Genomic DNA, 27,825 nt, shown 5'->3' on the forward strand with positions numbered 1-27,825 from the left:
TCGAGGGAATAGTAGATTAGGGAATGGATTGAAATCATCAAGAATTTGCAGCAAGAGTCTGTTTTCTACGTAAAAGATCCCAGCTCAGTGATGCCAAAGTTGTGCTGCAGACCCCAGCTCCTTCCCACTGCAAGATGCTTTCTTGACAACTCTGTCTGCATGTCATTGTTAGATAATTTTAACACAACCAAGCTCACATTCATTATCTAGCTTATATCTCTTTTCCAAGCTACAAAGGTCAAGCTACCAATCACTGCTTTTCATTACCATTGCCTAGGCCTTGTTATGACCTATCAGTTGAATTTCAAATATGTATTAGTGTTGGGTGCACAGAGATCCTTGTCTTCACAGACAAACACTAAGAGAGCCAGAAAGTTAATCACACAGGTTTCCTCCTCAATGGGGTTGATAAAAATCAAATACTTGCCTCAAAACCAGAAAGTTGACAGCAGATTTTACTAAGGACCTGGTGACCTTTTTGCCATCTATGGAAGCAGACCTCACTCAGCTTTAGCAATAGAGACAAACCTCACCCAAATTACCCAAAAATAATTATACCAGACTCTTCTCTCCCTAGACCATTAGGGGAGATGTCACTGTACTTTATGAACTGCTGACCTCTTTTGTGTCAGAGACTATACTAGATTCTAGGCCTTTTAACTATAGAATCCACTCTCATGGTCACAAGTACTTAATAATGGAGTGACAAAGGGGACTGGATCAAAGCAAGAGGCTTTGGCAGCAGAAAATAAACAGCAGCATCAGTGATGAAGGGAAGTTTGGGAAAATACATTCATAATACATACATCTGCTAAGAGGTTTATATCTTAAAATACTGGGAGAACAAAGAACTCCATGGTGAGAAAATAAAGAGCAATGAAAGCAATTTTAAATTGGGCAAATCTGAGCACACACCTTTAATGCCAACATCCCAGAATCAGCAGAATGTAGATCTGTATCAATCTGACACCAGGCCGGTCTACTTTCAGAGTACAAGGCCTGCCTGGGTAACATAATCTGGAGCCTGCCCCAAAGGTCTGTACATTGAAACTCATTAGGAAAGTAAGTTAAACAAGAAAACCACCTCAAACTACTCAGAACAGCTTTCCTGAAAAATAAAGGATACTAAAATATTTTGTAGGATACCTTGAACAGGAAAAGGTTTTTTTCATTTTGATATGAATTTAAATTAATGTAGTTATACCAAATGTTCTATGAAGGTTCATCATAAAATTAAAGAGAGTTATGATATGACCCAGAAATCACACCCATAAGCATTAATGCAAAAGGTCTGAAACCAGTTACTTTTTGCACCTATATTCATTGTAGCATCATTTCAAAATATCCAAACTATAAATTTATATAAGTGTCCAACAGGAGATGAATTGATAAAGAAAGCAATATGGATCTATGCACATACAATGCATTTTCATCATCATATCAAAAATGCTCCAGGGCTTGCCTCATGCCCAAGAGTAGTAGCGTTTTTTGTTTGTTTGTTTGTTTGTTTTTTTTTTATCAGAAAACAGAGTTCATGTTTTTGGATATTTGTAATTGTGTTTTCTTAACTCAAGTATCATATAAAAAATGGTGTGGAAAAATTGTCTGTATTCTGTCAATCATGCTTTAAATAAACGCTGATTGACCAGGTAGGAAGTATAGATGGGACAACCAGACAGGAAGTAAAGGTGGGGCAATGAGAACAGAAGAATGCTGGGAAGGAAGAAGCCCAGTCCTCCCCAGTCCTCCCCAGATTTTGAAGAAGCAGGATGTGACCTGCCCTGCGAAAAAAGTACTGAGCCAAGTGGCTGACACAGATATGAATGGGTTAATATAAGTTACAAGAGTTAATAAGATGCCTGAGCTAATGGACCAATCAGTTTATATCTAATGTAGACTCTTTGATTTTCTTTGGGGCATAACAACTACAGGAACCGGGCAGGACAGAAACCTGAACAAGCAGGCCCTCATGTTATAGGTGACTCATGGAAATAGAATGGATATTACAGTATCTGAGGTTACTGTGGGAAATAAGATGATCATGATCAGAGGGATTAAAGTCTTACATAGGAAATGTGTGTTTGTGTTGTTCACCATGATAACTACAGCTAGCAACAGAATAGTGTACATTTCCAAAGTATTAATATCAAATTTCCACTGTTCTCATCACAACATGATCAGAGACATTTGAGGTTATACATATGTTAACTAGATTGATTTAATGATGCTAGTTGCTTTTCAAAAATAGTATCACCACAATGAATTCCAAAGATTCATGGAATCATCAATGCTTCAACTTTTAATAAAAGGTTAAAAGTAGGTACATAAAGTACCTGAGCTGTGGAACAATCCTTTTCTACACTATGACTATTCATTACCCTCACTGGTAAATAAAGAGCTGACAGGCCAGCAGCTGGCTAGGGAGTTAGGTGGCAAAGTCAAACTGAAAATGATGGGAAGAAAGAGGGCAGAGTCAGGGAGATGCCAGCCAGACACTCAGGAGGCAAGACATGGTAAAGGACATGTAAAGACATGAGCCATGTGGCAATGCATAGATTAATAGTATGGGTTTATTTAAGAGGAAGATTTAGCTAGTAACAAGCCTCTGCACTTGCAATTAATTAGTAACAGTTCAGCATTTGTAATTAATGTAAGCCTCTAAGTGATTATTTGGTACTGGTCAGCCAGGACAGGAAACATCCACTTACATACCTGTTCTTTTAAAGATGTTCTGTAAGTCATCTTTGCCTGCTATACAATCTAGCCTTTCTTCTCCTATGTCTGGTAAAATCTCACCAAACAGGAATAATACTAATAGCTAATAATATCTGCACAGCACCTTACAGTATGCAAAGACCGCTCACATATTCTTGTCTGAATTTTGCAAGGCAAACATATTACAAAGATATCCCTTGATGTTAATGCTGAGTCTTGGAATATTCAGTAACCAGTGTTACTGACCATTCTGTGGCACTAATTAATTCACTAACTGAGGGTTGGGATGGTAATGTGCTGTCTGTCAAACCTGTGTCATCGGAATGGTGCCCTGATCTGAGCCACTGGCATTAAATTGGCAGGCTAAGTGATACTTTTCTAGTCTTTACCTGAATGGGATTTTATTCAGTAATTGTACCCTATAATTTGTATTTATTTATCATCTGCTATCAATTTTAAAAGATATGTGTTAAAAAAGAATAAAAGTAAGGACAAAGTAGAAAAAATATGGTATTACACACTTATGCATTGACATTAATTATTGATGATTATTAATACATTAATTATTATGATTAGTAAATCATTATGTTCCAAAATAATAAACATGCTTAATAATAAAAATAACATTTAGAAATCTAAAAAGTCATTGGCAACATTATAGAAATTGTGCATACACTTAACCTCAAATATATTATGCAAAATAATTATACATTTTAAAGATAAAGAACAATGGCCTAATAATAAAAAATTCAAATTTGACTTCTTTGTGATCATAAATATTTAACATAAAAGTGTATTTTTTGTATATCTTTTGTTTTATAAAGATAGCATGTAAATTTACTGGTTTGTTAAGTTTGCAGCCTTTCTGTGTGGATTGCTGGTTTTCAGTAAAATTGTCTTATCAAATTTCTTACAAATGAATAGAACTATACTTTGGAATACTTTTCAAAGCAAGATAAACAAGAATTGCATTCCAGATTCAAGTATGCAATTACCAATCTAAATATTTACACAATTATTTGGGAAATGAACACCAATGGGATTGCCAGAAACAAGGAAGTAAAGTCTTAGTTATACTGTTGTTTAAATGAAGAAGCAATAGACAAAATTTAACATTTTCAATGTTGATTTATCACCACACTAACATCAGTTTCCATAAAATTCTCCCTTGGTAGTTCCACTTTATGAACAGCTTTTAAAATAGTTAGTTGGTAACTTTCAGTAAATATGAAACTAGGGTTTTAAAGACCGTAGACTCTCATGCTATTCACAAAGTTGTTTAAACCGGTGTTGTTTAACATCATGTAATGACAGCTCATCTTTCATAAGGATTTGCATGACTCTGGATAGATGTCCATCAGTTATTATGTTCAGTTAGATGTTCTTGACTTGGACTAAACAAGGGTGTGTTTCTGAGAGCCACAATATGGAGTTTATCTAACTCAACTTGATATCAACTCAATTAAATGTGACCAGGTGCCATCACTGGGTTACATTACTTTATCTATAAAGAAGCAATAGGGTTTTTGTCTGTATCTTAATTTTTATGTAAGACAATAATAAACATATACAAATAACATACCTGACATGGACAAAAATTAATTCTTGTCAGATTTTGACTATGCTATGAGAAATCCCGGGAAAGTTTGTATAAATCCCACATGATTAGGTGACATTCTAGCTAATCCTTACATGTGAAGACAGATTCATTTCAGAGAATATAATATGCATCCAATGAGAATAATGTTTTATTTTACCAGTCACATATACTATTTTTACAGTCACTGAAACTTTGACACATATTTTCACTTGTAAGACACATTGATAACTCATCTTGAATTCTTTGGGTAATGTAAGTCTTCCAAGTGTAGTACAAAAGTAGTAAATTCTTTAAAAATCCTATGATGTGTGATGTCCTTCTGTACATGGGTTGCTTTGATTGGTTGATAAATAAAGGTTTTTTTTTTTGTCCAATGACTTAGCTGAGTAAAGTCAGGTTGAAAATACGAACAGAGCTATAAAGAGACAGTAGGCAGAGTCAGAGAGACGCCATGTAGCTGCAGAAGAAGAAAGACACTAGAATCTTCCAGGTAGGCCACAACTTCGTGGCCATATGAGGATGAATAGAAATGGGTTAATTTAAGATGTGAGAGCTAGAAAAAAAATGCCTGAGTCAGCAACCAAGTAGCAATTGATATAGTTTCTATGTGATGATTTGGGTCTGGGCAGCCAGGAAACAAACAAGCAGTGTCCATTTACAATCTCATGAAATTTATTTTAATGCTAACAATTTAATTTTAATAATTTGAATAATCATGGATGCTTCTTTGAAATGGTATTACATTCGGTTATTTGTGTATGTGAGTGTGTGTTTGTGTATTGTGGTGTGTGTGTGTGTGTGTGTGTGTGTGTGTGTGTGTATGCATGTACAAGCTGTCTACAGACATGTCCCTAAAGAAGGACAACCAGGCAGAAGTCAGAGTTTTCTCCTCCTACCATGTGGGCCTTGAGGATACAACACAGGGCCTTAGGCTTATAAAAAGTATCTTTACCTACTGAACCTTAGAGCTGACCACATGGACATTTCTTATTCTTTGAAATATTGACATTTGTAAAGTGTTTCATGTAACAGGGGTAATTTGAATTATGTACTCATAAAGGATGGTGTAGAGGAGTGGGCTTCAAACTACCATCTCAAGTATGCCTGGATTCAGAGCTAATAAGAACCAGAAATATTGAATTCAATCAAAAAGTGTTTGTCAGCTTTACCCTGCTGACAACTGTGTATTTGACTCCTTGGTTGTGGCTGTCTTATTATTACCAGAGAATAAAGAAAATCACATCTTGTGTTGCTACATCACAAGATGTTATATCAAGTATGCTATATCACAGTGTAACTCTATAAAAGAATTTGTATTTCTGAGTCCATTTAGAAAATACAGGGTACTTTTAGACTGACAGTACTACGTAGGTAACAAAGGTCAATGCTGTACTGTCCTCTGTGGCTTCAGAAGAAGGAGTTGAGGACCTTTCATGTTGATTATATCTAATTTTCACTCACTTGTGGAATTTATTTTTATTTCCAATGATGATGGATAAAGCCTACATTGTACAAGTTTATAGCGATTTGGTGGAGATACATAGTAAAACAAGTCATGACTATAATAACTCACATTCAGATAGGCTTAGAAGTATATTAAGTACCCCAAGCCATTAAAAAATAAAGTCATTATAATTATTAATACAAGCCAATATTTTATCATGATGAGCAAACATCTACTTCTTAATTCTACTGCCATGACTTCATGAGCTTTAGAATTAAATGTAAAGCCATAGTATGGAATCAAAGTTAAACACAGTATACCTGAATACATATGGGGATAATTTATGGTCTGAAATCCCCAATCTAGCGGTCTTTCTCCTAGGGAGAAATAAATAAAGAATGAGAGTCACATCCAATAATTTGTAACCATCATTCATCGTTTTATAGGTATAATTAGTAAGCTTAAGTGGAACTCTGTTTGGAGATTTACTATCTCAGGAGTGTGATTATATATGAATTAGAAGAGTGTGTAGTTACTCCACACTGTATGATAATACAAATCATATTATGCCAAAATATAATTAAAAAATTAAGAGGCTCTAACATTTCCATCTTAAATTTGAGTAAAAGTATAGTTTATCTGTTATTTAATTTATAAATATTACCATATAATTTTAGCTATAAATTAATCTTCTCTAGAAATATTTTTAAAATTGACCCAAATAGTGAAATCCACATCCTGTTGTGAAAATTTCAAGTGCCCTGTGGAGTCTGTTGTGTGTTCCTTCCATCTGCCAGTTTACAGAGTGCTGTAAAGAAGAGTCTGGGTAATCTGTACAGAGAAATGCTTTCATTGACTAATGTCTTAAGTATTATCTTTCCCAGGATATGTGCAGAGTTTTCCAAGAATGGATATGTTTGGAGATACTGTTATATGGAAATTGTGTCTAGCTGTAAAAACAGCCAACAATAACTTTTACCAGTCACCTTCCTGAGCTCTCTGTTATTTGATGTCTATGTTAATTTATGTCAGGAGAGGAGAAAGTTCTTCTGAGATGAAGTGATTGAGAATCAGAAGAACTAAAGTTATTTATTTACACACTCAATGTTAAAACAAGAAGGAATAGAAACATGGGAATGTGAATCCAGGAGCTCTGGATCCAGAGTCTATGTGTATGTGTTCACACAGACCGTGGACACATCACAGATGGGCGTACATCAAAGAAACAAATTGATGTTTTTGACATTCTGGTGGTAGCAGAATATCAGGAGAGGAAGTTTAACAGTTAAAATAAAATCCCAAATTCACAACTTGAATGCCACTAGAGCATCCACTTAGTTCTCGTAGTTCAGGACTGATTTCATGGCACTGAAGTACATTATGTTAATTTTAATCTTTTTACATTCAGTTTAATAAACTATGTTCATGTCAAGCAAATTCTCTATTGGAATTTATCTTCTCACTGATTTATTAATCCCCTATAAATGATTGGATCTTTCTTTATTATGAAGAAAACTAAACTTTGTTTTATTTTAAAAAGCACGTCTTAAGAAAATGTGATGAGAGCAGCAAATGCCTTTTCACCCAGGATGAGTTTCACAGCAGTTCCAAAGTCAACTTAACTGATTTTATCATGTTACTAAACTTCGCCAGGAGAGAAGTACAGATTTGCATTACGAATGTTACTCTTTTAAATTTTATGCCATTGTTATGATCTGGGTTACATTTAGGTGCTCAGAACAACTTCGTCAATTGTGATGAAATAAAAAGATGTCTGTCATATAGAAAGCAAGGCATATGAAAGCAAAGAGGACTCAGATCTTCAATTAGGTATTAAGCTCAAGTGATGTATATCCATGTACCTCAGTTTCCCCAAATATTAAAGGAGCTTGCCATAGAGATAAAGAGAAAAAAGAGGGAAAAATAAAAAAACAATATTCCACAAACCTTCAGCTGTACTAAGGAATGAACCTCTTTATGGCAGCCTGAAAGGCACCTGCATCGTAAAGAATAAATGCCATGGACAGCTCGTCATTCCTCTAGCCTTATATCCCTTTACGTGCATTTTCTCAGTTCCCATGAATATATATGATTTGGCACTAGATAGGTATTGTGGAGTCCAACTCTTTCAAGGCACGTCTCTTGGTTTTTACTATGATCCCTCAGTTTGTGCGAGAAGAACCCCCTGCTGCAATTATTCAATAGACAGATTTAGAATAAACTTGAAGCTGGAAAGCTCGACCAAAAAATACTGTGGATCTAGCAATCATTACCAATATTAAAGTGAATTTTAATGGACTTACTCCTTTGAACTAGCTAAAATATTTTCATCCAGTAAACCTTTTCCTGAACAATTGAAGATACTAATTTTGCTTATCTGTGCCTCCATTGTTTGGTATCTCAGCCATAAAAAGAACATTGTCATTGTAAGAACTGTTCAGAATTTATAAGTCTTAGTTCTTCAAACTAAAGAGCACTTTTCATTTACCAAATGCTTTGCCACCTTTTAGAAAGTGAGATTGAACTTTCTTTTTTTAAAGTGTAAGTGCTGTTGAAATGATACTGAATGCTAAATGATGTGTTTGTTTTTCAGCTGTTGCAAGTCTAAAGAGATTTTTTGAATACTTCAATTATAAAAACATTTAAAACATACAAACTTGTGCAATTTTTATTTTAATGAAGATGAGAAGTTCATTAAAGAAGATAAATATTTCATTAGATCTTAAATAAAACAAAGAGATTTTTTGGCTTCTCTCAGCACAAAATTCCTTTGAAAGATTAATTAATACATGCAAATTATGCAAATTAGACCCATGCAAATATTTTATGAAGACAATTAAGGGAACCATTAATTACTGCTTTTTTTGCTTCAGTGAGATTCATTCATTTAATTTTAATTTCACTTTAACTGTTTTGATGTATAATCTTTCAGCTAAGAACTTTATCTTTCCTGGCGGGTCACTTAAACTTATAAATTCCATCAAGTGAGCACGCAGAAGTCTGTAAAGGTATTCTTGAGACTATGTTTAGTATCAAGAGAAATTCTTGACACAATGCACTCCCACAAACAGGGAAACTGGAAGGGAATGTGAGCTCATTCTTGGCCAAGGTTCAACTGTTGGAAAAGCAATTAATTTGCTTTGGCTGTGCTAATATAGGGGAATTAGAAAGTGTGACACAAGACAAATAGAAATAATTAGTTCTCCAAAATGATGTTCTCATTAATATGGTTCGAACAGTAGAAATAAAAAAAACATTATTGTGGCATGTCTGCATTCTGTCCCTAACCATGGGAGGTGGAATAACGCACCATAAGCTTTTTATATTTATGTTCTAAATGATGATGTTTTAATTTTTTTCTGAGTGAGTGTTTTATCAAAGGGTGCTAAATGTCTTGAATGTCTAAATATCATATGCTATCCAAGTTGACGATGTATTTTCCATGACCAATTGTTTGTGAATCAATTTTTAAATTTTGTTGATACTTATTCCATATAGAAACGAACAAAGACAAGAATTCCTTGTCTGTAACTAAAATAGAGATCACACAAATGACACACAATCAACTATGTTAATAAACTATTTTAATAGTTTAAAATAAACTATTTTAAAACATAGATTTATATTTCATTTTAAAGAAGTTATCCTGTCTCTTAAAGTTCCCTTAGATGTTCAGACTATTGTAATGGAAAAGAAGTCTCTGAAGCTAGCAATTCATAGTGCATCCTGTGAATTCAATGATATAAGTTATATGCATCTTTTACAGCATGATCTTTGATAAGCAAACATTGGTTATAAGACTCATTGAATTCCTCCCTTGATAACAGTAGTTCAAAATTCTAAACACAGACGTTTAAGTAAGTTTCTCCTAAAAATGAAGATCACATTCTAAGAAAGTTAAAGAAATGAATGTATTGGTCTTAATAAAATATTCTCGTTACTTCATATGCTTAGTGTCAGCAATTAGAATTATGTATTTATGATTACGATATCAAAGTCTTATTTAAATACTCTTCTCTGACACATTCCTCACTCTCAGCTTCTCATCGACACTAAGATGCTGTGAATGTTACAATAGATGCATATGTTATGATTTAGTGTTGACTTTCTTAGTGTTTGCTGAAAGCAGCTCATAAACTTTCTTACAAAGGTGACTTTATTTCACTCCTCCTTAAATTCCTGAATGTCCCCCTTTATTCAATACCGTTGAAACAGATCCATGTTATGTTTTGTAAATTATAATCAGTTGTGAATTTTATTGATATATTAATCACTCTTTCACATCAGTAATTATGACACTAAATCAAAGCAAATTCATCATTGATCTTTAAGGTTCACTGTTAATATCATTCCCAATTCCCACTTATTGCTTTCTTTTATTTCAGTCTTCAGACATCCCTAAAGCCCTATCGTAAATGCATTTACAAATAAGCTAACTGGCTTCAGTTTTTTAAAAGTTATTAGTTCTGTATTAAGAATGGTACTTCAATACTTTTAGAAATTTTCTCTCACAGTACCCATTTCCTTATCTAAACTTGCAAATTGAGTTAACTTTGAAATCCCAGATATATGTCACATATAATTTCTGTAGGACTGAAATTCATATCCAATCCTTCTTTATGGCATTTTTTCAAAAAATTATATCCTATGCATTACAAATTTGCTATATGACATCAAATACAAGAAAATAGTTTTACACAATAATAATGAATGTGCTTTATATCAGTATTTTAGTGCTTTGGCAGTTAGTGCTTACTAAGATTATTTTTCGGAAAAACTGGTTTAAGAGAAGCAAGTTTTTAAGTTTTTCCCAACATTCTATAAGAGAGTTTCAGCATTTAGAATTTAAGGATAGTAACAAAAATTATTTTTAATTTTTATTTTTTACAGAAATAACAATGTACATCCTGGAATTATAAATAAACATTAACTTAATACTTTACAAAATTTTGAATAGACATGTATCCCTCAAAATACTTAATGTTAATCCATATGATTTCTAGTTAAATGAAAAGTTAGCAATGATTCATAAGTATGGAACTATAGACTGCTTATTGGTTACTGCCTACGGTCAATATCACATTTTATTCAACTTAATCAATATCATCTTAAATTGATTAGCTGTGTTGAAATATTGCCAAAATCAGTGTAAAAGGACTGAAATAACTAAATTTCTTTTTTTGTTTTGTTCAAGTAATATTTTTCTAATATTTAAATCCTTAGATGAAAGAAAATAGCTGACATACTGTCTATGCTCTTATGTCCAAATGACGCTACACAATAGGCGCCATCATTCAATGCCGACTGCATAGAGCTCTGTTAAACCCTATGCTATTAGTATTGCTTATTTTGTTTTGGTTTTATAATGTCTATTCTTGCTCTTTTATTTGAGTCACATTTTTAATATGGAAAATTGGTATACATAATTAAATTATTTTTGTAAACAATACACAAATAGTTAATTATGGGACTAATTAAAAACTGTATACTAAGTGATGACCAACTATCCAAAAAAAGGAAATGAAAATTACTTTTTTAGAGCAATAACAACTTTAGGGTTTACCAGTTGACAAATGTATAGTAAATATATTATTTCATAAGAATTAAATTTAATATTAACTGCCAAATTATATTTGTATGAGAACTAATGTCAAAAGGATGTTTAATGCCTATTGACCCTTCAAGACTGAGGTTTGGGTAGTAAGGAGACCACTTGTTTGTCCTGGCCACCCAGAACCGAAATAATCACACAGAAACTGTATTATTTAAATCACTGCTTGGCCCATTAGCTCTAGCTTCTTATTGGCTATTTCTTACATATTAATTTAACCCATCTGTATTGATCTGTGCATCACCATGAGGTCATGGCCTACCAGCAAAGTTTCAATACATCTGGTATCAGCTCCATGGTTTCACTCTTAACTCTGTCTCCTTTCTGCCAGCATTCAGCTTAGTTTTCCCCACCTGGCTCTCTTCCCTCTTTGGGTCTGCTATAGACCCAAAGCAGTTTCTTTATTCATCAATGGTAATCAAAGCATACAGAGGAAAATCCCACATCAGGTTCGATAAAAGATGAAAAGAGTAAAGCAGATACTGAAATCTAGGGGACAGCCTAGAATTTCTGAACTGTTGGTTCTGTAGGGATACATCAGCAATCCTCATACCCACATGCAACTCAGAGTTTGTTTTCATGTACAGGAAAGAGAGTTTACAGCAAGCAAGAATATGACAATCCAGTGTTGCTTACACTTTCATGAAGACCTTTTCAGTTGTGAGCCTAAGGAGGCATCACTTAGGCAAGGTAGGAGCTCGAGTCTGGGGTTGTCTTTAAATGCCTCTGTTCAAACACACTGTTCAAACACACATTCCACAAGAATCCAAAGGCTTGTGTATTCATTAGGGTTTTCATTTTATTTCCGCAAAAACAGCATCATAAGGAGCAACTTGGAGAGGAAAGGGTTTATTTGGTTTTCACATACTGGGTTGTAGTGTATTGAAGGAAGCCAAGGAAGGAACCTGGAGGTAGGGACTGCCAAAACCATGGGAGAGTGTGGTTCACTGGCTGCCTTTATCAGTAACTGCTTAGCCCTTTTCCTTATAGAACTCAAGAGCAACTTCCAGTGTTGGCTCCACCCACCATGAACTGGATACTCCCACATCAGTTGTTAACTGAGAAAAGGCTTGACAGACCTGTCAATCAGCCAGACTTATGAAGGCATTTTCTCAATTGAGAGTACCTTTACAGAGATGACCATAGCTTATGTCAATTTGACAAAATATTAATCAGGACAATATGCTAGGTAGAAATCACGTATATTAATGATGTTATATGTCTATTATATATATTATATATTATAATTCCACTACATGTTAAATTTGGGGATTAAGATGAATTTTTATTGTAAGTATAGCTATTTTTAATTATATTTGCTACTTTTTATTAAGAATGAGGTGTTCTCAGTGTGTGAAAATTACTATAAGCAAAATATATGCATAATATCCAATGAAATAGTAAACGCTAAGAAAGAAATTAATGCTTTGCATTGTAAATCATTCTTGGGTAGTAATTAATTGCAGATTTTACTAGTAACAAATTTTATTTATTCACAAGGATCTGGGTACTTGAAATGAGTGATATGGCTATAAGTAGTTATGCTAAAATAGTAACATGTTAGCCCAGGCTTCAATTTGTGAAAGAGATAAACTTCTTGGGCTTATGTATCTCTATTCCAGTGCAAGCAATACAACTAACTGGAAGGATGACAATCAAGGAATTAATTGCCCCCCTCTGATCTTTATTTTTCCTTTTCCTTTTAATTAGGATGTTATATAAGACAGGAGAAACAGCTCCACAAACATTCATTCTCAATCCTATTGCCTAATCTTAGTTGTTGACTTGATTAAATTGAAAAGTGCCTGAAAGATTGATAAAATGCCCCTCAGAGTGTGTCTGTGAAGTTGTTTCCAGCAAGGAGGAACTGAAGAGAGGATGAACCCTGAATGCGGTCCACGCTGGTCCTACTGAGTGTTGGCGATCTGCGTGGATTAAAAAAAAAAAAAGAAAGAAAGAAAAGAAAACAAGAGGGAAAAAGAGAAAGTTTGCCCAAGGGGAATTCTTCATCTTTGTTTCTCAAGTGCCATGCACATAGCAAGTCTGTTCTGCATTGTCCTCACTACTGTGGTAGCCTGAAACTTCTGAAACTTTGAGCCATAAGTTATACTTTCTACCTTAAGTTGTTTTTCTAAAATATGTACTCAGCAATAGAAAATCTGATTATCACTCTGTAATTCCATTTAATAACTAATGTATAGATTATTATTAAATATGTAATATCCCAAAGTCTAAATGAAAAATGTTTTATTAAGATATTTTCTGCATGCTCGAACATTTAAGATAGTACAAAACTAGGTAAAGCATGTAAGTTGAAGCTGAACATGGACACCAACACACTGGAGGCAAAGGCAAAGGAGCTGCAAGATACAATCAGCCTGTGACACACACTCACACAGTATTCACACACACAAAGTATACACAGAGAGAGAGACAAAGTACACATACATGTACACAACATATACACACGTACACTAAGAGCCCACCAGAGACAAACATATGCACATACACACATACACAAAAATAAACACCCACACAAAAGCACACACACTCGCACACACGCACACACACAAGCACATATACATACCATACATCTCTTCACTGTTTACATCCTGATAATTTGTAGCTGTAAACTATCAGTCAAATAGAAATTCTCTGTTTTAAAAGAGAAAAGAGGCTATCATCTAACAACTGCAAACTAAATGCACTCAGGAAAAAAAGGCAGTGATGTAGCAACCAACTGAAACGCATTACAGGTCTAACTCTAACAAACTCTTGCTGCAACCTTTAATAAGTCATCTACTCTCATTAAGCCTCAGTTTCCTCCTTTGTACAACAAAGAGTTTCAATCTATCACAATGTCCTTTCCCAATACTGAGGCAATCACATCAAGAAAGTGTGCTTGGCATGACATCAATGTTAAAATGTATTTGTGGAAGAGATGAATAATTTAAAAAGTCAGCATGCATCTTCAAATATCTAGAAGGCAGAAAGAAGATATTTTTAAATTGAACAAAAACGATTATGAATGTGAAGGCAAGCCTTTTATGTGTTTTCATTGGAATAGTATTTGGTTTTCTATGATCTGAGATCAGTCAAAAAGAGAATAAAAAGCCAAGTAGTTTTGATTACGGCTATTGGATGTAAATAAAAGAGATGTACTTTCAAATAAAGTCAAGATTTTGCAAGCTTAACTTGCAGATAGAGAAATATGTCAGAAGACCACAGCTCATGTCTACATTTTAAGGCAAAAATGGTTATTTTGCCTTAAAACAGCAAAATATTAGTTAAGAAATAAAAAGAAAAAACTGCTCTTAGGGAAGTAAAAGTTTTCAGACATTTATGGAAAATTTATATATATCTGAAAAAATTTATATATAATACATGTGAAAAAATAATACATGATTCTACCACATGGTAGAATTTGTAGAGTATAGACTATTCAATATTTAATCATTTTTAAGCAAAACAAGCTCGATAAACATTGAGGTTAACTTATAGAAACAAAAAATACATTTTATAAGTATGCTTATAAAATAATAAAATATAAATTTAAAATAAAATATTTAATGTAGGTAAATATCTACATGGTCTGAATTGGAGTTAAAAATACAAAGAATGAATACAAAGACAAAAGTACTTACTAAACCATCAAATGTGTTTTCATAATTCTGTGATCCTGGGATAAAATATTAAGTAACACTTTCTCCCCCTATCAGCCTTTGGTTTTGCGAGACAAGGTTTCTCTGTAGCTTTGGAGCCTGTCCGGAAACCAGACCAGGCTGGTCTCAAACTCACATAGATCTGCCTGCCTCTGCCTCCCAAGTGCTGGGTTTAAAAGTGTGTACCGCCACCGCCCAGCAAGTATGACTTTCTTAATCAGAATCATGTCATCTTTTCCCCCCTCCTATCAGTTTCTCCAGCTAAAACCAGTCCTGTAGGATATTCACATACACAAGGTCTAACACCGGCGCTGTTTATCAGTGCCTGGTTTGTTCCGTCAAGGAATATGAAGCAAGCCAAATACGTGCCCAACTCTCTGCCAGACAACAGGGCCACAATCAGGAACAAAACCAGATAGTAAAAGCTCTGCCCCCAGACACAGCTGAAGGAATCTGACATAGGTAGCAATGCACAGCTTGGTCCTGAGGATTAACAGAAAGCTCCCTGCTCTAAGAGGAGGAACTAGATCTGAGCAGCCAGTAGTACTTCAGGTGCAGAAGAGGGAAGAGGGAAGGACTCTTGGACAGTAACTTTTAAATTGAGACTCTGAGGATGGTTAAGGCTACAACAAAGGGTGTAAAGTGTCCCATGTGGTTGGGAATGGTGGGTGGTAGGCAACAGTATGACATTCAGGAACAGAGCAATAACAATTTCACTGTTAGGAACATAGAACAGTAGGAGGAACAATTGAGCAGAGAATGAAGTTATGTTGGAGAGAGGAGTGCCAGTCTCAATCCCTCCTCCAAGTGTATTAAGGAAGACAGATTAGAATAGATGAAGGAGTACAGGGAGGCAGCTTTGTACACTGTATATGCGTTTCTTGTGAGGCAACAAATTAAAAAAAATCATGTATTATAATCTGATATAGCTAAAATATCTAAATGAATTGAGGAGATGCTATCAGCTTTCAAAATAAATAATATGAAATCATTTAAAATGTTGTTGATTAAGGAGAGAGAACAACACAGGCACAGGACTTAAGTGACTAACGGCATCTAGTCACGGGTGTGCCCATTTACAGTGTGCATGTGCTTCAGTGTGAAAGAACAATGAGGTTTGGTGGTGTATTTGTTGAATGACCAATAAAAACTACTTGCTGAAGCTTTGTATGAATTCTCTCTAGATGTTCAAAAGACCTTATTAAAAGGCAAAGTAGAGTAAGCGTTTCAAACTAACAGAAATTACAGTGTAGATTCCTGTCACAATGCACAGCAAAGAAAAACTAATTGGAATGCAATTCAGATACTGAAACAAGATTTGTATATTCATTCTGCATTTAGAATGGTAGATGGAAGTTTCTGTCCTGCTCAATCCTGCAGTCTTTCTGTCCCAAAGAAACACACAGAGGATTATGTTAATCATAAACTGTTTAGTCTTTTAGCTCAGACTTATTATTAACTAGCTCCTACAACTTAAATTAACTGATAATTCTTGTCTCTGTTTAGCCATTGGGCCTGGTGCAGCATTGCTCAGTGTAGCATTCTCAACTTGTTTTCTTTGTGTCTGGTGGGTGACTGACTCTACGCCTTTCCTCTCCCCAGAATTCTCTTAGTATGGTCATATGGCCTATAGTTCCCAGTTGGCTACTGACCAATCAGCATTTTATTAAAATAATACAAGTAACAAATCTTTACAGTGTACAAGAGCATTATCTTGTACACTCACATAGAATCTCAATGAAACTTGTAAAGTTTGAGTTAATTATTTGCCATATCAGCAATGAAGAATTTTCCCCGTGCACTATAACAGATTGATTTTACTAGCCATGAAAAGTTAAATGATCAAAGATTATTATTCCTTGGGAATATTTCCTAAACCATTATGTGTTCTTCTTTCTCATTTTCTGGTTTTCTTTTGTTTTTTGGAACTGGTGATATAAAATGCCTGTGAGATATTGTCTAGTCAACTGAGGGGCTATTATGATGCCAATTAACTGACATATGAGCAGTATTTAAATACCCAGCTTCGAAGTGAGCAACTCCACTGCCAAGTGTGGCAGTATTTATGGCTAAAATGTTAAAAATACATGATGAGTGTAAAAGTTGTAGGTCATTTTTTGTATACCCATTAAGATGGTTCTATTTCAGAATAGAGAGTGATTTCTGTTGTGGTTGGATTGGGAATAAGAAAACAGCTGTGCCCATTACAGCTGGGCTCGGAGACTCTTGGTGAGACTGTGAGGAAGGTTTATGTGATTGTTTGTTTGTTGTAGTTTTCATTTTTTTAATCCACAAAGAAACTCTCAAAAAACACAATGGAGATTGCATCCCCCAAAGAGAATGAGTCTGGACTCAATTTACTCCCCTTATCTGTTCTGCACTTAGACAGACTTTTACTACCACTCACTTTATTGTTTGATTTCTCTAGATCATGCTTAATGGAATTCTGTTCATTGCAAATGTGTTAAGTGAGTCTTACATTAAAAGCAAAACAAAATAAAAAAGCATTCAAAAGGCAAAGAAAGAGCAAAGAGAGAAGAAAGAAAGAGAGAAAGAAAGAAAGAAAGAAAGAAAGAAAGAAAGGAAAAAAGAAAGAAAGGAAAAAAGAAAGGAAAAGAAAACAATTTTACACAATGGAATTAGGGGGAGAACTTTTTTGGATTACTTAAAAGACCAGAAATAGGAAAAATACTGTAGAAATGTGTACTTTAAAAAGACCAGGGATGGTGTGGTGGTGCTATCCTTTAATGCAAGCATTTAGAAGGCTGAGGAAGGTAGATCTCTGTGAATTCTAGGACAGCTTGGTCAAGAAAGAGAAGGAAGAGGATGGGGAGGAAGAGGGAGAGGAATAATAATAATAATAATAATAATAATAATAATAATAAGAAGAAGAAGAAGAAGAGAAGAATGAAGGAAGGAAGGAAGGAAAAGAAAGAGAGGGAGAGAAAGAAAGGAAGGAAGGAAGAAAGAAAGAAGAAACTAATAAGTATAAAAAATTTTATCTGAGAATATTTTAAAAATAATATTTTGGAAAAATCATTAAGCAAAATTATGAATGTTACTAAATGTTTTGGATGAAAACTGCATTTTGAAGACAACAATTGGAAAGAATATAAATGAATCATTTTTCTGTTTATAAAATAATCTTATAATCATTTAAATTAGTTTTAAACTATTTTACTAACATTTTGCTTCCCAAATCTTGAAATAATTTGGTTAAGTTTACTATGCTATTCAGCTGCTATAATTCTTGGTAACAAAAGGAAGACAATGAAATGTTTTTCTTTCAGAAAAAAGTAAATCACATAAACGCAAATTTGGAATGTTCAAGATTCAGCCTCTTACAGCAAGAATTTAATTATATTAAAGTACAGATTTGAATTTATGTGGACTTTAAAATATAAAATAAAAATAATAATAGTTTAATTAATTACAAAATCCTTCTTCCAGTGCACATTGACAAATATATTCCACAAGATATAATAAGCATATTGGGTGTGATTTGAAACTTTTTTGAGACAGAATTTCACTAAGTATCCCAAGATGGTATCCAACTTGCAGTCCTCTGCTCACTTCTCTAAAGTGCGAGGGACCAGAGCAATGTGTCACCTCAACTAACTGCTTAATTAGTTCTCAATATTAACAATGAACACATATAGAGATGTATGTTCTTTATCATAATTGCTTAGGTTCAGTTTGGATTAAATGGAAGATTCTCTCTCTCTCTCTCTCTCTCTCTCTCTCTCTCTCTCTCTCTGTGTGTGCATGTGCGTGTGCGTGTGCGTGTGCGTGTGTGTGTGTGTGTGTGTGTGTGTGTACATACATATATCTGGCCTGTCTTGAGCTTTTTTAGATGACTTTAATATTATCTGAATTAGTGTATGTACAATCTCTGGTATAAACAGAATGGGGCTGATATTTCGCACTTCCTGATCATGAAGATCAGCATTTTTGGAAGGGCAACTTTTTATTTTTACTATATATGTTCTTTCTATGACCTCCCAAATGGACATAACTCTACTGAAACCTATAATTCTTTAAAAAATGAGATTTTGCATCTAAAATTACATGAATTTTTCAGTCTTCTCCATTTATTATTAATCTACATTATCAAAAATAAAATGTTTCCTAATATCATGAATAAGTCTTGCTATTTATTTATTATGTCAACTGAAGAAATAAATATTGGTTAAAAACACATTGTTATATTACTAAGAATATTTCTTTAAATATTGTATATTATTTATTGCATATATGATACAAAACAAGTATATTACTTTTATATTAAGCCAATGTTGACACTTTTGGAGCTGCCTGAATAAGTAAAAGAATTAGGATCAAGTGATGGCCTAAAAATTATTGGGCTTGAAATATAAAATAAAAGCAGTTGCGAAGATTATGGCCATTAATCATTTTAGTTTTCCCCTGGAAGAATCATCCTCACTTGGATCAAAAGCAAATGCTTTTCGTGTTGTTGGTGAATTTGTTGTATAGAATGGGTGTCTGGAAGTAAGTGTTGCTTTCTGATTTTGTTCTTGTGCAGTATGAAGGGCTCCACAGTAAACCTATCGAGCTTTTCTGACACTTTGATACAACCTCTTTAGTATTCAATATATGATCTTACTCTGCAGATCTTCATTACCAAATAATATATTATAGTATATAAAGCATGTGGGTATCCACATAGGACCTACATAATCTTACTAACTCTAAACCTTGAGATAGACTATTTTGTATGTAACCTCCAGTAACTGTCACAAAAATGAATAGACATGTTTAAATTTAAAAACTATTTATATAATATATGACTTTATGTAGAGTAGAAATTAAAAGCCCTGACAGAATTAGACTGTGCTTCAAATGTTCAATAAAACATTTACTGTGTCCAAGATTAAATCATACATTGTTTAAAATTAATTATTCCTTTTTAATTGCATTATATAAACAGAAAATGACCTGTTAATTTAAAGAAAATCTATCAGCACAAAATGAATTCACTCACATAAACAAGCAAGATGAACTTGACCTTGTTTGAACTTGTTTTGATGTGGCCCAGATGGTAGGCTCCATGCTTGAATAGCAGCCTAAAGCTGAGGAAAAACTCATATAGCAAGATCTAGATTTATAGCCTTCTGCGAATTCCTACCTTGTATTGTCCTTTCAGCATCTGTTCTTCCGCCGCTGCGGTCAGCTTCTATCTCTGGGGTCAGGGAGTCTAAAACCACAGAGACACAAGAATGACATATATTTCATTTGATTCCTGCTGTCTTGAGAAACAAGAGCTACCTGCAGAATTAAAACCATGTAAATCTTTGTCATCTTTCGAAGGTTTGACATAACTGTAACCATCAGAATTTTCAGAAGGTGTGATTAGATAAGTGACACAATATTGTCCATGTGGCAGGTTGGAGTAGGAGTTCTTAGATTAACCTTTTATCGTTTTTCTGTAGAAATGGATTTCGTTAAGTGGAAAAGCAGCATCAGGTCCCAGATACTGAGAATAAATTACAAAATGGTTGAAGCACCTATGAAATAAAGCATTTGCTGAAGGATTCATGAGACCTAGATGCACACACACCCCACAAGCACATGTCCACATTGTCCCTATGCTATTACAAATCAAAGCTGCTTATGAAAAAACAAATGCATGTTCTTACCATTTAAGACCCTGAGACCGTCTGCTGAAGCTGCTTGTTTCAGCGTCTGCTCTGCTTGCTCACGGCGTTTGGTTTCAAATTCCAGAGCTTCCTGCAGTTTTCTCTTCGCTTTCTTTTCCTTCTTTAGCCTCTTTTGGACGATGGCTAGAAAAGAGATCTGAAGATTAATTTTCAGACTGTTTCTAATGCTGCTGATTGACAAACAGTGGATAATCCTTATTATACTGATTTCTCCTTAATAAGCAGAGCCTGTTTACAAGGAGAAAGTCTTGTAGTCTGCTACAAGTAGGAAACCCTCCAGTCCCAACTTCACCTAAAATAATATCCAAGAAAATGTTAATAAAAGTCAGCACTTTATTCTAGCTTTAAATGATTCCAGGAATGACTTGAATTGTCCAGTGGAGAGATATTTAATGGGGTTCCAACTTTAGTGAATATTTGTGTTCATTCATAAAGGAAGCTTGACTAAGTGAAGTTTGTGGCTTAATCTCTGCCCTTGAACCAGATCATTGCAGAGTCCACTAAATAGTGTATGCTTTTGTATGTATCTCTCCTGAAGTAGTGCCTCCACAAATGCTGTGGAAACAAACAAACAATGCCAATTAGATTTTTTATAATTATTCCTTTAGATTTTAGAAAATATGGACTATTATTTGTATATGAGGAACAACATACTTCTGTTATATATATATATATATATATATACAGAAGCAGTAATTTCTTTTAATAATGATATTATATTTTTATGAGAATGATTCCTTCCTAACAAATGTGTAACACTTTATGATATTTTAAGAATTCATGTTACAGTTTCATTTTGCTGGAATTACAACGGATATAAAACCTCACTTGAAGTTATAACATGCTACTGATAAAAAATGTTTTGTATAAAAGATAAATAATGAGATAGAACTTAGGTGAGGTATATTTTCTCCAACTAGAAGATTCCAATAGTGGTGCCAATGTTAATCAATAATAATAACACTATACATGATAAAAGCGTACATTCATAGACTTAAACTGGTTTTACTCTGTCTACACCCGAGTAAGATAGAAAGCAGTAAGTATTGTGGTGGCGAGTGTAAGTTCTTTGAAATTCTCTTTCTGAATTTTCAAAACACATATTTGATTACAGCACTATTCAAAAATTCATTTTTTTACTTATAAAGAGCAACCACTCTAAGTTTCTTGCTACCCATAAAAGAACAATGGTTTGACTTAATTTCATATTTCACCAGAATATAAACTTAGGAAAAATATTCTTGCAATTGATTAATTTCAGTTTCTAATCCCCACATGCCCCAAATGTATCATCACTAGCCTCACTTAGAGGGCAGTTTATTAACCTGTTGAGTTTATTGTTTCTACATCATATTATCTCAAATCATTTTACCCCCAATGGGCAATGACTATATTCTTATGTGAGAAATAATTGACACTAATTTTTTTTTTCACTTTTTTACAAGTCAGTTTTACTTAAATCAGGACTGTCCAACAAAACATTGTTAGTCACTCATGATCTGAATTTTGGGGTATGAATTGAATTACAGTACACATTAAAAGTCATGAGACATTTGTTTCGTAATAAATAAGGCAGTGGAGTTACTCCTTAGCAGCCTTTTTAAGATAAGCTATTAGGTCCGCCCTCTCTCTCTTCTTCTTAATTCCAGCGAAGATCATTTTTGCTCCAGGGATGTACTTTTTGGGATTCTCCAAATACTTCATCAGGGTGTCCTCTCCCCAGGTGATGCCTTTGTTCTTGTTGGCATCTGTGTACGAGAATCCAGCCGCCTGACCTGTCTTCCTCCCAAACAGACCCGTGGAGGTTTGGTCCAGTCTTATGCTTGCCTCCCTTTTCCACAGTGTGTCACTGGGCACACTTCTGAACAAAAATCTTCTTGCCTTTCTCAACATCACCCATTCTTAATTCACTTCCGGGTGATCAACACCACTAACGCTGCTGCGACCCGAAGACGGATGTCCCACTCTCTCTAATTGACACTAATTTGAAATCAACGCTAATTTCCTCTTTTTTAAGAGTAATTTTATTATTGTAATCTTATCTTATATTTTCGTTTCTAAATATTATTTAATATTTATCTGTGAAAAAATATGATAGTTTTGAAATATGTTTATAAATTGCACATGATCATAATCCCTAATACCTGGATACACAGCACCCAGCCTTTGACCACTCAATTTCCTCCTGCATGATTCCAGGACATGAGACTAAATCAGTTGTTCGCAGGATAATACACTTCTTCAGCAAATATATTTGTAGTAGGTAAATATGGATAACTATTACTTTCAACTAATTATTGGAAGCTAGTTAAATGGGAGGTTCAAGGTGTCATGTGCACATGCTTTGATCTCTACCGGGTAAAGGAATAAAACTGAAGAAAACCTTGCCATTAGAATCATTTAACTCCAAAGATTATTCTAGAAATCCCAAGATATATCTTTTAGTCTTTATGTGTCTTCTTCAGACTAAAACAAAATAGAAGCATGGCTATTTCATAAAAGGTGCTTCCACAGATTCAACTTGCTTCTCAAACTTCCTCATTCATTTTGAACTCATCTGTCACCAATGTTTACCATGCTTGAATTATTTTAATTCTTAAATTTATGCAAATTCATATTGTTTAAAACGTATATGCTGTGTGACAGTGCCTCAAACAAAGCTGAATCCAGAAACACACTAGGTACTGATTCATAATATCTACTGAAGCAACCTGGATAATCCTAAAACAGACACAATAATCTTTAAATGAACACATCAAACATGAAAGCAGTTGAAGAACTTCTATGGAATACTTATAAAATTAAGAAATTAAATTCCCCCATTTTACAGTTCTTGTGAAATCATGTGGCTAAAGCAAAGGAGGGATTGGTTGTAGTCTTAAAATTCATGCATAAAATAAATATACAAATATATTGACCTTCAAAATTATCTATTGATGACCAGTATAATATTTTAAAAGAAGCAATTTGGAGATCAATAATACTATTATTTTTATCCAATAAGAATTTATCTTGGTAAGTACTTTATGGACTTGACCTTGTTGAATGAACATGAAGCATTCAGAAGGAAAATTATACAAACACTTAACTCCGGTTATTTGCTCAGATATTCATCAAGCTTTCATTTCAGTTGATAAATATCTTACCAAACCTGCTTTGCTTGAATAATCAGTCTTTTCTAGTTTAGCTTTATAACTTTAACTTTTGAGGTTTTCAAAGGACAATTGTGAGTGAGAGCAATATTCTTCATCATGGTTCTCATCTTATCAGAGTTCATTCTCATCTTAAAGTATATTAATTCATTAAACTTTATAAGCAATGAAAATCATATAATCAATGACATAATAGATATGTCTGTTTCCCTGAGGTAGAAAACAGAAGAGAATGTGCTTGTTAAACATTCAGAAATACAATAAACTCATGATTCAAGTCTGTTCTAAGTTCCGTTACACTCAAAGTAGCAAAAATGAAAGTATATCACCAACAGAACAATATTATTTTGCTGACTAATTCACTTAAATGTTAGACCTCTGTGGATTTTCAGAGATACCTCTGTTTTTTTGTTCCATGGCCAACTGCTTCTCCAGTGTCTCTCTTAGCTCTCTTTCCCTTAAGAAATCCATCTTCAGCTCTGTTTTTTCCAGTTGGACCTGTTTCTCTTGAGCTCTGGCATTATCTATGGCAACTTTCAAGAGGCCCTGTACAAAGAAGGCATTCAGCATGAGGATACTGCGGCACAAAACACATTTTGTTCATTACTGAAATGTATTTTCGATGAGAAGAGAATTGTCAAATTCTTTAACTCCTGTGAAACCATCCAGGAGTCACAAATCCTACAACTAAAACACAAAACTTCTACATCTTATAAAACTATTTTAGAAAGACAAATACTTACGGCATCTAGGTTCTATTGCTTCAAATTAGACTAGCTAGATAAATTTCAGTGAAAGTCACACTAAAGCATCCTATGAAATACGAATGGACAAAGGAAATGGGCAGTTCTACAAAGAACCATCTAGCATGGTCGATGTGATCCTGGTAAGCTGCCACTGTCCCCAAGCGCATCCACCCATTCCCTTGCAAGGTTGCACTTTCTACAGCTGTTTTATGTGTGTTTCCAATTCAGCTATCTATGTCTGCTGAAGGAAGTGTGCTCTTTCAGTCTGCTTAGTTACATGGCTCACAGCCTCATTTGACTTCATATGGCACAAAGTAACCATTCGTGAGGTGATTCCGCTTGCCATCTAATCAGAAATAGCCCTACATGTAGATGATACTGTTAGATCTTCTTAACCATTGTCATTGCATTCATTGTTATGTAATATGATTAGATATCGATGCATTAACTGCCTTATATCATGCATCTTCCACTGTAATGTATTTTTTTGAGAAAAGCAGGAATATTTGTTATTATTAAGCATTCTGTAACCAAACCATGCCTTTAATTTTAAAATATATAAATATTGAGAAATTAAAATTATCACTCTTATATATACCTGAGATACATAACATATTTAAAGCATCTAGAACAACATATTAGCAATCAATTATTTTTACGATGTCCTGCAAAGTATTGTAATAATCTGGAAATAACATTTACAAATTCATTTCACAGGCATATTACTCAAATCTTTAGGAGAAAAACATAACTTACTTATCCTTACAACTGATTTTATTGATATGTACTTCTCTTCATGTATAATTACATAAAGTTTTGCAGTTTCTTCAGATTTTGAAAATAAAACGTGAGTACATAGTATGCTTACAAAAAAAAAAATCACATGGGCTTTGCCAGAGAAGATGCTCAGAACCAAAGATGTCACGTTAAATTCAAGTTAAAAATTCTATCACCATAAGTTCAGCAATACAAAATGTTGTATTCAAAATGTAAAGTGTTTTGTCATAGTCTGTGAATGTGTCAATCTGAAATTTGCCATTGGAATTTGATGAGGAGTGGAATTTAATGCCAGTGCTAGAGGTTCTCAGAAAGGCGACCCTTTTAAAAAGTCAATGAGGATACTTCGACTCAGAAATTCCCCATAGCCACACTGTTGAATATCTTGTGTAGCACCATAGAACCTTCATCTGGCGATGGATGGAGATAGAGACAGTGACCCACATTGGAGCACTGGACTTAGCTCCCTAGGTCAAATGAGGAGCAGAAGGAGGGAGAATATGAGCAAGGAAGTCAGGATCATGAGGGTTGCGTCCACCCACTGAGACGATGGGACTGATCTAATGGGAGCTCACCAAGGCCAGCTGGACTGGGAGTGATGGAGCATGTGATCAAACTGGACTCTCTGAATGTGGCTGGCAATGAGGGCTGACTGAGAAGCCAAGGACAATGGCACTGGGTTTTTATTCTAGTGCATGGACTGACTTTTGTGGGAGCCTGGTTTGTTGGGATGCTCATCTTTATAGATCTGGATGGAAAGGGGAGGACCTTGGACTTCCTACGGGGCAGGGAACCCTGACTGCTCTTCAGACTAGAGAGGGAGGGGGAGGTGGGGAGGGGGAGGGAAAAGGGAGGTGGGGAGGAGGTGGTAATTTTTAATAAAGAAAAGAAAGAAAGAAAGGAAGAAAGGAAGGAAGGAAGGAAGGAAGGAAGGAAGGAAGAAAGAAAGAAAGAAATTCCAACTCCAGATTGACGTGAAGCCCAATAGAAGAGAGGTAGTCTGCATCCAGCAGGACAGCATAACTTTCAACACTGTCATAGGCTATTTTAATTATCTTTTCATTTATATCTAAATTATTTTCTGTGTGTTTTATCTAATCCAGAATTTCCTGGCACAATTCTTGTGACAGAAAACAAGCAAGAAAAGGGTTTCTGGGCAGCGGCTCTCCCGTCCCCACTCTTTTGTTGTTTAGTAATAAAACACAGCTTCTAAGGAAACTGCCATCTTAACCAAATTCAGCAACATTCCTGTATATGTTTCTTCTGCATCAGAAACAAACAATTAGTAACAAATGAAAGAGATCATTACATCAAGTGCCCTTTCAGATCACCCCAATTAAAACTTTAGTTTAGCTGTATTTTAATTCTGAGATACCAAATTCTAATTTTCTGCTCTGATTGCTCTTGTTGACTTCTCTTTGAAAGATGTACTGTCTGTGCACTGCCTAGAGATTATTTAGCAAGATGCCAATGTTGGCACCACTTAATGTGTTGATTGGTTGTATTATCAGTAGCTGTTTAAAATAAATTACTATTAAACTATTATTGTCCTTGGGTGACAAAACATAATATTTTGGTGTTCTTAAATATGGAACAATCATTATGAACAGACATGTTGAATGATGTTAAGATCTGACTCTAAACTGTGTCATCTTATTGTTAATAACAGTTTGCAAATGATGAAGTTGCTGGAAGAATTGACATTTACTCTCTCCTTTTGTTGCAGTTATTGGTAATGTAGTTAATGGTGTTGAATTGCATATTACTGCTGATTATGTCTGAAAAGCATTAACTTTTAGCATTCTATGCCTCTAGAGACTATGTATCAGCTATAAAGAATTAAACTTGAAATTTAGACTTAAATCAATGCACATCACTAAGATACCAGTGTGGACAAAGATCTACACTAGAACAAAAGATACAAATGCAAAAGTATGTTTTTGCCAGTGACACGCAACAATAAATAAAATGGATACAGAATATTCATTTAAATGTAGCGCAGCCAGAGGCTGGGTAAAAGCAACAACAAGAACTGTCCACAGCATCTATAAATCATGAAGACATCTTTTAGCTATCAGTCACAATACTCCCAGATTTGTGTAATGTCTGTTAATTTTCCATGTATGTCGTGTGCAAAAGATCACAGTAATTATGTGGTAGTGCTCAGAAGGACCTTATCTGCACAGCGCCCTGACAACAGTTGGATTATATTTAAGAGGCTAAAGTTTCAATCATTTTTCCCCCCTCTAAGGGGTTTTCAGATCTCACAATACTGATGTTGGGTAATCACTCTAAAGAAATACAGTTGATGTTTATTCTGAGCACAGCCATGCCAAAAAAAAAAAAAAAAAAAGACAATGGTTAGTGTGTTCATGCTCAGATTTGTTTTCAATGAAGCATGATGTTTCTAATCACACACAAATTCTTATCAGCTGAATTT

General features: G+C 34.4%; 1 protein-coding gene and 1 pseudogene across 2 annotated transcripts in view; both read right to left on the reverse strand.

The window, feature by feature from the left end:
• Positions 1-27,825, reverse strand: part of Dach1 (dachshund family transcription factor 1) — a 375,243-nt gene that overhangs the window by 16,749 nt on the left and 330,669 nt on the right. For both annotated transcript variants that reach the window (XM_085698263.2, XM_085698264.2), the window contains 3 exons: positions 24,261-24,408; positions 20,690-20,833; positions 20,179-20,247 (listed from right to left, as the gene is read on the reverse strand). In XM_085698263.2, coding sequence (XP_085554389.2) covers positions 20,179-20,247; positions 20,690-20,833; positions 24,261-24,408 — 361 coding nt within the window. The remainder of the gene's footprint in view (positions 1-20,178; positions 20,248-20,689; positions 20,834-24,260; positions 24,409-27,825) is intronic.
• LOC125392213 (cytochrome c, somatic pseudogene) lies at positions 22,158-22,701 on the reverse strand (annotated as a pseudogene).

This window comes from Myodes glareolus, chromosome 12 (genome assembly GCF_982192425.1).
Source record: "Myodes glareolus chromosome 12, mMyoGla1.1, whole genome shotgun sequence".
Lineage (NCBI taxonomy): Eukaryota > Metazoa > Chordata > Mammalia > Rodentia > Cricetidae > Myodes > Myodes glareolus.